The sequence below is a fragment of the Macaca thibetana genome, chromosome 10, assembly GCF_024542745.1.
Source record: "Macaca thibetana thibetana isolate TM-01 chromosome 10, ASM2454274v1, whole genome shotgun sequence".
Lineage (NCBI taxonomy): Eukaryota > Metazoa > Chordata > Mammalia > Primates > Cercopithecidae > Macaca > Macaca thibetana.
In genome coordinates, this window is record NC_065587.1 from 58,472,623 (window position 1) to 58,485,246 (window position 12,624).

General features: G+C 42.5%; 1 protein-coding gene across 4 annotated transcripts in view; it reads left to right on the plus strand.

Moving 5' to 3' along the window:
* The window catches only part of CHD6 (chromodomain helicase DNA binding protein 6), an 853,354-nt gene that overhangs the window by 826,248 nt on the left and 14,482 nt on the right, over window positions 1–12,624 (plus strand). For all 4 annotated transcript variants that reach the window (XM_050806430.1, XM_050806433.1, XM_050806431.1 and 1 more), the window contains 5 exons: window positions 3,054–3,114; window positions 3,790–4,006; window positions 5,516–5,724; window positions 7,410–8,984; window positions 12,096–12,247. In XM_050806430.1, the coding sequence (XP_050662387.1) occupies window positions 3,054–3,114; window positions 3,790–4,006; window positions 5,516–5,724; window positions 7,410–8,984; window positions 12,096–12,247 (2,214 nt within the window). The remainder of the gene's footprint in view (window positions 1–3,053; window positions 3,115–3,789; window positions 4,007–5,515; window positions 5,725–7,409; window positions 8,985–12,095; window positions 12,248–12,624) is intronic.

The following is a 12,624-nucleotide window of genomic DNA, read 5'->3' on the forward strand; positions in this document are numbered from 1 at the left end:
TCGACCCACCTCGGCCTCCAAAAGCGCTGGGATTACAGGCATGAGCCACTGCGCCCGGCCGAGGGAGCTAAGTTTTAATCAGCTGCAAAAAAGTCATACAGCCAGGGGACATAAGAGCGGTATCTCCCCTGCCCTCTTCTTTTTCTATATTCCGCAATCTTTCCATAATAAAATCCTCGAATATTGTGTTAATGGCATTTGAGGTTTATCTACTTTCCACCTGAAGATTATGCCATTCTCCGTTTTGCAAAAGAAGAAATGAGCTTGAGAGAGCTCAAAACAACTTGCCCGAGGCCAGAAAGCCGTGGATCATGGGACTCCAAACCACGTGTGTCCTCAAGATGGAGAAATTGCACATTGTAACCAATCAGTGTGCTTTGTTGTTGACATTCTTGTCAGCACTCTGGGGCCCTTCACTCTGAGATGATTGATTCATACCTCTTTGAAGATGAACATTTCTTTCAAGTTGATTCATGTAAGCAGAAATTGAGGTAGCAAATATTAGACTACATAGTTCAGATGCAGGGTCTCTGCATGCTCAGGACTGTCCCTGCTACAGCACCTCACACACTCACATTAAACTGGTTATTAACTAAAAGTCTGACATCTTTTTTACTTGAGCTACTAACAAACTAGGTCCTCTTCATTCTGTCATTTCTAGACAGAGGAAGTACCTTCAAGAGAATACAGGAACAGAGAAACACTATGAATACTAAAAGCTTTCCTTACTTGAGAGTTTTGCCTAAAACTGTTCCTGTTTACTAACTGTACCAACAGCTGGGCGCGGTGGCTCACGCCTGTAATCCCAGCACTTTGGGAGGCCGAGGCGGGTGGATCACAAGGTCAGGAGATCGAGACCACGGTGAAACCCCGTCTCTACTAAAAATGCAAAAAATTAGCCAGGCACTGTGGCGGCCGCCTGTAGTCCCAGCTACTCGGGAGGCCGAGGCAGGAGAATGGCGTGAACCCAGGAGGCGGAGCTTGCAGTGAGCCAAGATCACGCCACTGCACTCCAGCCTGGGTAACAGAGCGAGACTCCGTCTCAAAAAAAAAAAAAAAAAAAAAAAAAAAAACTAACTGTACCAACAGAAACTACTAGGTGGACTGGAAGGAAAGCTAGCATTTGCTGTGTGCCTGCCTCACACCAAGCTGGGAGCCTGCTCTCATGGACTTGGGGTATGATGATGCCCATGTCAGCCACCACTACATGGCAAGAAGGAACATGGCAGCTCTGGGGCCTGCCACCCGTGTTGTGCAGACTGTAGAACATTTCTCAGCTGGAAGTACTACACTTACACATTTCAGCATTCAAAGAATCTTCACAGATACCATGGGGATATTTAAAAGGTTCTCTCTGGCAGGAAATTATATAAGGCATAGTAGGTTGTTTTTTAACTGCCTAAAGAGTAGTGTAAGATAAGATGGTATATTTAACTGCCACGTCAAAATGGTACAGTAGATCAGCCCTGGGTTTTCACTTTTCATTAACGTTAGATAACAGGAGACAATTCTGGCCCAGGCAAAGGAGATTAGCTAGTGTTCCCCACTTCTGTTATAAATACGTTTTCACTCTCCAAAACAAATTTTCATCTAAGACTCTCTTGTCCTTTTTTAGACAGCTTGACAGTTGTAGGTGTTGGTTCTCAAATCAGATTACCTGTATTTGAATCCCAGCTCTGCCACTTTCCAGATGTGTGACCTTGGACAAGTTACTGAACTTTTCTAGGACTTGTTTTCTGCATCAGTAAAATGAGCATAGTAATGGTTTCTATCTCATGAGACAGTGCTGATAACTAAATGAGATGAGCCATGTAAAAGGTTTTATGCATTGCTTAACACATAGTTCTCAGTAATATTAGCTATTATCACTGTTCTGCGTAAGAGAGAAATTCATTCAGAAAATGGGCTCCTGTTCTTTGCGTGGTATCAGGGGCCCAAAGAGAGCATTTTGAATTTTCACTGTTGGCAGTCGTGGGTGTCTGCATTCCTACCATGCTAGGTTACTGGTCTCCCGTGTTGTGTATTCCAGGATGTAGCAAGTAAAGGACCAGAGAGTAAATACCTTGGGCTAGAAGGCCATATGTGGCTTCTGTTGCATATCCTTCCCTTTTTTTCACTCTTTAAAAATGTAAGAACCATTCTTAGCTTGAGGGCCACACAGAAAGTCTGCAGGCCGCAGTTTGCTGACCCTTCTCTCTGACCCTGTGCTCTAGGAAAGTCTTGAATCCTGAGGTTGTTCTGTACTGTCATTCAGGTCAAAAGATGCTAGTCAAAATATAATGTTTTAGTGTTGAAATTAGAGTCCAGTTGAAAAATAGCACAATCACTTGTCTTACCCCTCAAATTCCCACCTGCATTATATATATAAGGAGTTTTTAAAGTTCCATTCCTGAGACCAAGAAGGGTTTGTGAAGGAATCCATTAAAGCAGTTTGACACATACACCGACTGGGCAAGCTCAGTGCTTGTGATATTACTCCAGATTCACTTAGAGCTCAAGTCATGATTTTAATTTTAAATTCCTGGGGTTTTGCGCCATCAGGTTTCATGTCTGGAGCAGTAGTGTTTTATGAAAATAGTGTCTGTTGCTGTGAAGTAAGTTAACCATAATGAACACGAACATGACACTTTTTCACAGCAAAAGAACAGAAATGCAGGCACAACCTTTATGAAATGAAATGACAGTATTAAATTGCAAGTGATGATGGTAAGGCAAATATTTAAATTCGCAACTAAAATAGTACTTGTAAAATGTAATTGCCAGAGAGTGTGCCAGTTCATCATTGCTCAGGCTGATTTTTTTACAGGCAGAAGCATTCCACATGGTTCCAGGAAAAGGAAAAAAAAAGAAAAACCTTATTTTAAATAAACTGCTTTCTGGCTCTTTTAAGATTGTACAGAAGTAAGCTTTCTCAGGTCCTACCTTGGTCTGAGTTGTTCGTGGGCAGGGGACATCTCTTATGCGTGATGCTTACTTTTTCCGTATCAAGACTTTCTGAGCTGGTTTCTTCTAAGCTGCAGTTTTGCTGATCGGATGGCTTTATTTATCCCTAGGAGAGTTCCAGTGATGGAGGTGATGGCATTTTTGGCGAAAAGAAGGATGACAGCCGGGCAGGTGAGACTATGTCCTTCTGAAGGCATAGGAAAGTAAGGTCCTAGTTTGTTAGTTATCATGGAGTTTATATATAATTAACATGTAGTTTTTTAAGGAGGCTCTTTTAAAAAGCAAAATAAGTTGACCTTCATCAAACTCCCCTGGAGTCACACATGGAGCTTTAACATGGCTCTAGCTTCCTCTACCTGGCATTAAAATTTAAAAGTGAAGTAAATGTTAGTATCTTAAGTTAGAATAGGGTCTGAGAGGTAAAAAGCAATTGTGATGACATTGATTTTCTTTTTTTAAAGAAAGATGGGGGGGGTTGGTTTAGTTTGGTTTGGTTTTCGAATTTTCTGAATTCAGACATGACAGGAGCTTTGGTAATTGGAAAGCCCAGGCAACAAAGGGTCTGCTCATTCCTGTGCTTTAGAGCAAAGTCCTCAGATCACTTCTGCCACCACAAAAGATACTTCTGTGTTTGAGAGATAACAGAATTGACCACAACATAAGCTGTATCTAAGGCAAAATTGCAGCCCTTCCAGCCATGCCTAGTTCCTGGGCCAATTATTAAATCAGTAACTACTTTGAGTAAGTTATTGAGTCAGCTTTGTTTTTATTTAAACAAAACCAAAAGACAGTCATTCCTGTTTTAGTTCTGTTTGTAAATACTAATATCCTCACTGATGTTTGAAGCCCAGGATGGCTCCGACCCAGACAAATCGCCCTGGCCAGTTTCATCCGCCCTCACAGCTCGTCTCAGACGTCTGGTCACTGTTTACCAGCGCTGCAACCGCAAAGAACTGTGCCGGCCTGAAATTCTGGGACCAGGTAGCCAAGGATACTGGGTTCAGGAAGAGATGTTCAGGAGAACCTCAGAAATGGACCTCATCAACAAGGAAGCCCAAAAGAGGTAAAAGCCAGTGGCCAAAGGGGCATGCTCAGCCACCCACTGGGTAACGTTTTCAAAAGGTGAAGCTGGTAGCTTGGAGGGCGAGTATATTTCTGTTGTCTTGTGAAGTTAGGTTATCTCCAGAATTCATTACCTTCAGCCTTCAGTTGTGATGGTGTCATGGTGACAGGAGTCTGATGAGGTCTAGGAACACCCTACCCTGTCTTTACAGTTTCCAGATTTTTGTGATTTTCTAACTTGACACTCTTCCCTAAATTAAACCCCAGTGTCTGGGGATATGGTTAAGAAACACCACAGTGGAATGTGTCAGACCCTTTCAGACCCCCTAATACTTTTAGTAACAAAGGGAACGTTGAAGCTGTCTTATAGCTAAATCCTTATCAAGCCTTCCAGGGCAATAAATACCATAAAATGCAAGCCCAAAAGGAAGGAATAAATTACCAGCAGTTACTTGCCCATCTGAGAATTAAGCTCTAAAAGGCTTACAGAAGGCCAGCATAGGCTAGGAATCGTGCCACCAGAAGGTATCAACGAAGCTGCAATTCCTTGAGTCATATCTCTCTATCCTTCTGATGAAACATCCCGTGAATTAAAAGAAGACTGCATAACAAATTCAATTTCTTCTCTGTACTCCTGACTTATGAAATTTGATACTTCAGGGAATATATTTCTTCCTTCTTACACATCTCTAAAGAGAAGAACCAAAGCCACTTCTTCTCTGCTTCTCATTCTTTCTCTAACCCCTCACCCTGTTACCCCCATGCCTAGCTAGACTCCCTCTGGATTGGAGAGCACCCTGCCCAGGAGCCCCACATAAAGGCTATGGTGGTATATAATTATCCACCTCCCTTAAGTCATTGACTTACTCGTATAGGATATAAAGACTAGAGGACTTTTGTGTCCCAGAGAAAATAATTGTCATGGACAACCTACCTACATAAAACCACAAAGAAAAGCAGTATGAGGTGGGGAGGCAGGGGTTGTGTCACTGAAGTAGTCACTTCCCTTCAGGACACCAGTAAGATGAGGAGGTTGAATTTAATGGTCTGGAAGATCCCTCCAGGATTCTCTGCTTCTATATTGCCATACAGGTAAAAAAAAAAAAAAAAAAAAAAAAAAAAAAAAAAAAAAAAAACAAGGCTAGATATTTAAGTATATATAGTATTTTTAAAATATTCATCTTCTACAGGCAGAAGTTAACTAGGTGATTCCTAAAATTGATGAATCAAGAGATAGCAAGTGTATACCCGGTTTAGACATAGGGAGGTAAATACCAGAAGAAAGAGCTGAAAGATTTGGAAGTGATTACCTCTTTGGGAGTAGGATAACAGGCTGTTTTCATTATAAGCCTCTCAGCCCAGTTTAACTTAAATAAAAATAACAAAAGAGACAAACCAGCTCTGCCTCCTTTCTTGACTTTATGGGCTTTCATAGTAGGCTCTCAATAAGCAGTTACTGGCTTTCAAAAAGAAGAAACAGCTCACTCTTCCTTTCTGATTAAATCTCAAGGTGGACTAGGAGAGAACAAGCAGACTTCTATAGAACAGTGTCTTCCTTTGGTGTTGTTTACGATCAAGAAAAGAAAACCTTTGACTGGACACAGTTCCGCATCATTTCCCGTTTGGACAAGAAGTCGGATGAGAGCCTGGAACAGTATTTTTATAGTTTCGTGGCCATGTGCCGGAATGTCTGTCGTCTACCCACATGGAAAGATGGCGGTGAGAAAACTATCAGTATATTGTCAGATGATACAAGGAAAGAACATTCTGATTTTCAAATTGCAGAATTATTTTAGGTATACCTATTAAAACTAGAGTCTACATGAGGAATTTAGGTAAAGATGAGTGGGCTTTTAGAAATTCATAAACTTCTGGCCGGGCGTGGTGGCTCAAGCCTGTAATCCCAGCACTTTGGGAGGCCGAGACGAGTGGATCATGAGGTCAGGAGATCGAGACCATCCTGGCTAACACGGTGAAACCCCGTCTCTACTAAGAAATACAAAAAACTAGCCGGGCGAGGTGGCGGGCACCTGTAGTCCCAGCTACTCGGGAGGCTGAGGCCGGAGAATGGCATGAACCTGGGAGGCGGAGCTTGCAGTGAGCTGAGATCCGGCCACTGCACTCCAGCCTGGGCGACAGAGCGAGACTCCGTCAAAAAAAAAAAAAAAAAAAAAGAAATTCATAAACTTCTAATTGGATCCACCTCATAAAATAAAATCTCTCTCCCAAAATGATGTAACTTCAGTGAAAGTTGAAATTCAGCTTAAAATGTCACAAATATTGAGAGACTATTAACCGCTTTCTCCAAAGTATACGGGTTTTTTTTTTTAAGTCATGTTCAGATTTATCCCACTCTGAATTTTGCACCTTCCTTAGATTAAATCTTAATAACTTTAAGTATTTCCTCACATGTCGACTTGTAACTATAGAAAGTAAGTGGCTGTCATTTAAATATCCCCTGATCCAATAGAGAACCCTTTTGAAAAATGTCTTCCTGGTTGACACTTGCAACGCCTGCCTTTAGCATCGTGGTTGTAGATGGAGTTCCTCTGGACCATGGGACAATATTTTAGGAAAGCTAAAGCAAACATTGAACCTACTCAGTGTGGGTTCAGGGCTGATGGCAGCATGCACAAGATGTCCCAGCCTTTGCCTCCTATGTGGCAGGGCTAAAGTGGTGTCATCCAAGCCAGGGAGCTGAATATATTGGAAAGATGTGGACCTTGGAGTCACACTGACAAAACCTGGATTTAAATCCTGGTTCTGTCACCTGGAGCCAGGTAGTTTATCTGAGCCAATTTCCTTATCCTTGAAACAGGACAGGCATGATGATGATATGGTGGGATTTTCATGAGAACTAAGTAACATGTATAAAGTACCTAGTGTAGAATACAGTGGTGTGATCACAGCTCACTGTAGCCTCAAACTCCTGATCTCCCAGATCCTCTTGCCTCAGCCTTCCACACAGCCAGACTATGGGCACATGGTACCATGCCCAGATAATTTTTTTTATTTTTTGTAGACTTGGCAGAGGGTGTCACTTTGTTGTCCGGGCTGGTCTTGAACTCCTGGCCTCAAGCGATCCTCTTAGCCTCTGCCTCTCAAAGTGCTGGGATTATAGGCATGAACTACTACTATACTATGTACATGGCCTAGTACATGCTTATTTAAAGGAAACTAATACTATTTTCAGAACTGGAGTTTTTATGCTCTTCTTTCACACCCCTTGGGTCTGTCCTTCCATTCTTTTTCAGTTTCCTGTTTTAGCAAGGGCCCACACACCTACAGCTGCCATGCTGAGGAGCCAGAGAGCTAAACTCCACGGCCAGAGATGCAGGGGCTCAGGTGGGCGGAAGTGTCTGAGGCCACCTTAAGTGATAGGCTTTATTTTCCTTTCTCTCCAGGTCCCCCAGATACCACCATCTACGTTGAACCCATCACTGAGGAACGTGCTGCAAGAACTCTGTACCGCATTGAACTGTTACGCAAAGTTCGAGAGCAAGTGCTTAAGTGCCCTCAGCTGCATGAACGCCTCCAGCTGTGCAGGCCCAGCCTCTACCTCCCAGTCTGGTGGGAGTGTGGGAAGCATGATCGAGACCTGCTCATCGGCACTGCCAAACATGGGCTGAACCGCACTGACTGTTACATCATGAACGACCCCCAGCTGTCCTTCCTGGATGCCTATAGAAACTATGCCCAGCATAAAAGATCTGACACCCAGGCACCAGGAAATCTCTGTTGTCTTTACCAGACCAACTCCAAATTATATGAATCTCTTACATATACTCAAATGAGTAGGACTTCAGAGTCCCTTGAAAATGAACCTGAGAATCTAGTGAAAGTAGAAAGCAGAGATGATCATCTCAGCCTGCCTGATGTGACTTGTGAAAACTTTCTTTCTAAAGTTCAGGATGTCATTTCCATCAACCATGATGAAAGCCTGCTGCCTGAGTCCTTAGAGAGCATGATGTATGGTAAGAAGGTGCTCAGCCAAGAACCAGGCTCTTTTCAGGAGAGCCCAAGTGCCAATACAGAATGTAGAAAAGATGTTATTACCATCTCAATAAGCAAAGATGGGAACTGCCAGTCTGGTGGCCATGAGGCAGAAATAGCTTCCGGCCCCACTTTTATGGGTAGCTTAGAAGCAGGAGGAGTAGCTCAAGCAAACATCAAAAATGGAAAACATTTGTTGATGTCTATTTCAAAGGAAGAGGACCTCTGCTTCAGTGAGGCAGGACAGAGACCCGAAAGCATCAGCCAGCTGGAAGCCAAGTGTTTAGCTTCCCCTTCCTTGAATCCAGGAAATGAAAGTGGGTTTGTAGATATGTGCAGTCTTAGTGTCTGTGACTCCAAAAGAAACCTGTCATCAGATCAGCAATTAATTGATTTATTGGAAAACAAAAGCTTAGAAAGTAAATTGATTTTGAGTCAGAACCACAGTGATGAGGAGGAGGAAGAGGAGGAAAACGAGGAGGAAAACTTAGCCATGGCAGTAGGCATGGGGGAAAGGCCAGAGGTATTGCATCTCACAGAGCCCACTATTGACATCTCAAGGGAAAAGAACCAAGGCTTCCATGCAGATGAAACCAAGAAAGGAAGCTTAGAGGTGGCAAACCAGACTCCTGGACTACAGAGAGCTTTCCCGCCTCCAGCAGCCTGTCAATGCCACTGCAAACACATGGAGAGGTGGATGCATGGCCTTGAGAATGATGAATTTGAAATCGAGAAACCCAAGGCTTATATCCCAGATCTGTTCAAAAGCAAAACCAGTACTATCGCCATGGAGGGTGAACCCACTGCTGTTGCATCAGAGCCGTTTAAAGTGAAGCATGAGCTTTTAAAAGAACCTTGGAAAGAAGGTGCAGAGGGGCAAAAAGTTTTCCCCACATATCTTCTCGAAGGAAGTGAGCTCAAAGCAGAAGACATGGATTTTGAGAATAAAGATGAGTATGATAGAGATGGAAACTGCCATAGTCAAGGTACAGTATGTAGGATCTTGTCGTATTTTGGATAAACTAGTTCACACATGACGGGGGGTTGGATTTTGGGGGACAGAGTGCTTCATATTTTTACAGCTTCTGAAACAGACCTGCCTGCCCTCACCAAAGGTCATAGGCCTTGGACTGAAAATTCAAATAGCTTAGTAACTGTGGTCATGTTGTAGAAAATTGAAGAAGATCATAGACAATCATAGCACTTTGGCTGCCTCACCCATATAATTTGGGCAGGGGCTTGTGTGTTTTCATTCAATAGATGCTATGTATGGTGTTAAGGGGAAATAGTTTGTTCTTCCCCTAGATAAGGTGCTTCAAACTGGCTAAAGTGGAACAGCCTTGGGATGTTAGGAACTTGCAGTTTAATATGGGGGCAGTTAATTTTTCAGGAACTGAACAAAAATACAAATAAATTTGATCTTTGTTAAGGTGGGCAAAACCATTTGTTCATGTCATTGTCAAAACTGTGTGACTTAAGGTCGGTGCATTTGGTTTAGATTCCTTTCAGTAACTCAAAAGAAATAAAAAGTTTACAGCAATAAAGAAAATAGATTTGATCCTTTTAAATAGGGAGATCTTAGATAAGGGTTCAAGCTAGAAGGAATTTCAAAATGTTAAGAATCTAGGTGACCCTGAGATTCTATGGGCTTTGCAAGAATAGACATACAGTGATTAGGGATCGTGAGGAACAACAGCAACAAATGATTATTAGCTGTAGTTTTAATTTTTTTCAGATCCAAGAAGGCCTATTAGGGTGAACAAAAAACCAAAAACAACTCCCTTCATGCCTGGTCCACTGTGATGCTGAGGCGTGTGGACAGACACATCATCCCTTTCTGGGGCACTGATTTTATGTTAAAGAGGGAAAGAAAAAGGAGCTAAGCTAAGTCCCCCAAATTATCTAGCCTTTTTTTTTTTTTGAGACAGTCTTGCTCTGTCACCTAGTCTGGAGTGCAGTGGCACGATCTCAGCTCCTGCAACCTCTGCCTCCTGGGTTCAACATCCCAAGCTGGGATTACAGGTGTGTGGCACCACGTCTGACTAATTTTTGTATTTTTAATACAGATAGGGTTTCACCATGTTGGCCAGGCTGGTTTTGAACTTCTGGCTTCAAGCAATCCACTTGCCTCAGCCTCCCAAAGTGCTGGGATTATAGACGTGAACCACTGCACCCAGCCTCAAGTTATCTAGCTTTTTCTTTTTAAACTCCTTGGTTTTATTCAGAACTCTTGGGAAGAGTTCTGAACGCAAATTAAAATTTACACACTAGCTGAGATAAAAACCAAGACGCCAAATTGAAAGTAGCTTGATAGAATTGTAACCTCAGCCAACCCAGAAGGAACCAGTCTGCAACTATGCCTGATTCTCCTCATGGCAGGCCACGAAGCATTGCTGCCATGTGTTGAATTATAAAACCCACATTGCTTTTTGAACCCTGTTGTGGGTAAAAATCAAATTATCGGTCCTTGGAAACCCAGGCAGTCAAGTGAGTACAACGTACGGTTTAGAGGAGAAATTGTGTTCCTGAACTGGTATCCTTTGATGGCAGTGTCAGCCTTGCTAAGTCAGAGTAGAGGAAGCAGTGACCTTAATAAGCTTTGATGAGCATCATGTGCACGTGTGGGTGGGAGTCCCTTTCACTGATGGTTTTAAAAGTGCTTCTGAAGACCTTGGAAGGGATCCTCCACACATACGAGGTGTGGGACAGGTAAGGCAGAGAAGGTTAGCTCTGCTTTCGAGACTAGAAATCTACAGTCCTGAAGGAGCAGTAATTAACTGGTACACCGGTCAGGGCCCAGGTCTCCTGGCTTTTTCCAGGTTTTCTCTCTCACATGATTTCGCTTTTTAAAAAAAAAAAACTTAAATTCAACTCCTCTGCTTAAAACCTTTCAGTGGTGGTCCCCCATTGAATCTAGAATAAAATCCAAATTCTCTATCCTGGCCTACAGGACTCAGCATGTTCTAGATGATTTCCACCCCTCTAGCCTCATCTTTGTACTTTTCACCTGGCCCTCACTTAGTTCCTCAGCATGTCCACAATACCCTTCCCCGTTGCCGCCTCATCTTCATGGGACTTCCCTCCTCCGAGAGACTCTCTAACAACCTACTTGAGTAGGTTCTTCCCTGTTGTTCCCTATCATGGCACTTGGTTTCTTTCCCTCGATAGCACTTATCACAGCTTGTAATTGTAGTTGCTCTTTTACTGTCACTGCTTTCCTGGCTGTATTCCCTCATAGGGCCGTAAGAACCTTGAGGGCCTGGGCCGTGTCTGTCTGACTTATCCTGAGTCCACCAGGCCTAGCAAGGCCCTGTTTTTCATGGTCAGGTCGCTGCATTTCCCTAGGAGACTTGTTGCACATTCAAAAGTGAAATATCTACATTTCAAAGGATGGATGCTCCTTGTCATCGAACCAAGAAAGAGGTCAACAACTTTTCCTGCCTTAGGTGTTTTGCCATTGTCTGTTCATTTCCTGTAAGTGGATCTTTGAAGATCTATTCACGTTGATGATAAACTTTCACCATTACTGAAGCTTGAAAGAATAAGTTGCATGTCCATTTCTTTCCATGAGTGAGGTAATTGAAATGTTCTGAGTTTCTTGGCATCTTTTACATGAATCAGGTCTGTCTGACATTTGTTTTAAGCTTCCTGACTTTCACTCTCTCTCATATTAATCACCCTCTTGCTGTTCCATTTCATAGACTGTCCCTTCAAAGATCTTAAAGTATTAGAATATTCAGCTTTCCCTTGACCACTACACTGAGTGAGAAGCCTCTTTGTGGTTAGTCATTCCCTTTCACTCTTGGATACACAAGAAAAATTTCCTTTCTCTTTTCTTGTGTTGGGATGTGGATGCAAATGCTCACTAGAGGACTTGCCGTGGGAGCCCCAGAGCAGGATTTGCTTTTATGGCTTAACTGATACGGTTCTCCTAGAAATAGAAGATATCATAATTAATATTCCATTTAAAATAAATTAGCACAGAATAAGCTAATTTAAAAAGAAAAAGGAAAAGATCAGGATATCCTAATCTCTCAGATCACTGTTATCTCACTACTACAATTAAGTGTCTGAGTAATTTTTTAACCTCTTCCCAGATTATCCAGGGAAGTACTCTGAAGAGGAGAGCAAGAGCTCAACATCGGGCATCGCAGGAGACATTGGGGATGAGCTACAGGAGGCTCGAGCTCCCACTATTGCTCAGCTGCTACAGGAGAAAACTCTCTATTCCTTCTCTGAGTGGCCAAAGGTATCCCAGAGCTTGCATTTCCCACCCCACCCCAAAACCATTCTCAGCTTTGAATTGTTTTTAAACCTTTTAGAAATAGTTCTGAACAACAAACTCAGAAGTGTTTAATACCTTTAAAAGGTATTAGTTATGTAGCATTTGAACATTAAAGATACACACACTTAACTAATTCGACTGTAAGATGAAGGTGTCAGATTGTCCTCATATTTATAGTGCCATGGCTTTCATTTGTATTGTCCAGACTATGATTTTTATTTTAAGGCTTATAAAGTGAGCATGTTTGAGTGTGCTCTTATCGACTCCTTCTGGTGAAAAGCTTGACCCTTGATCTCAAAGGATTTTGTGAGTTTAGGTAACTCGATCCTTATTCATCAGAG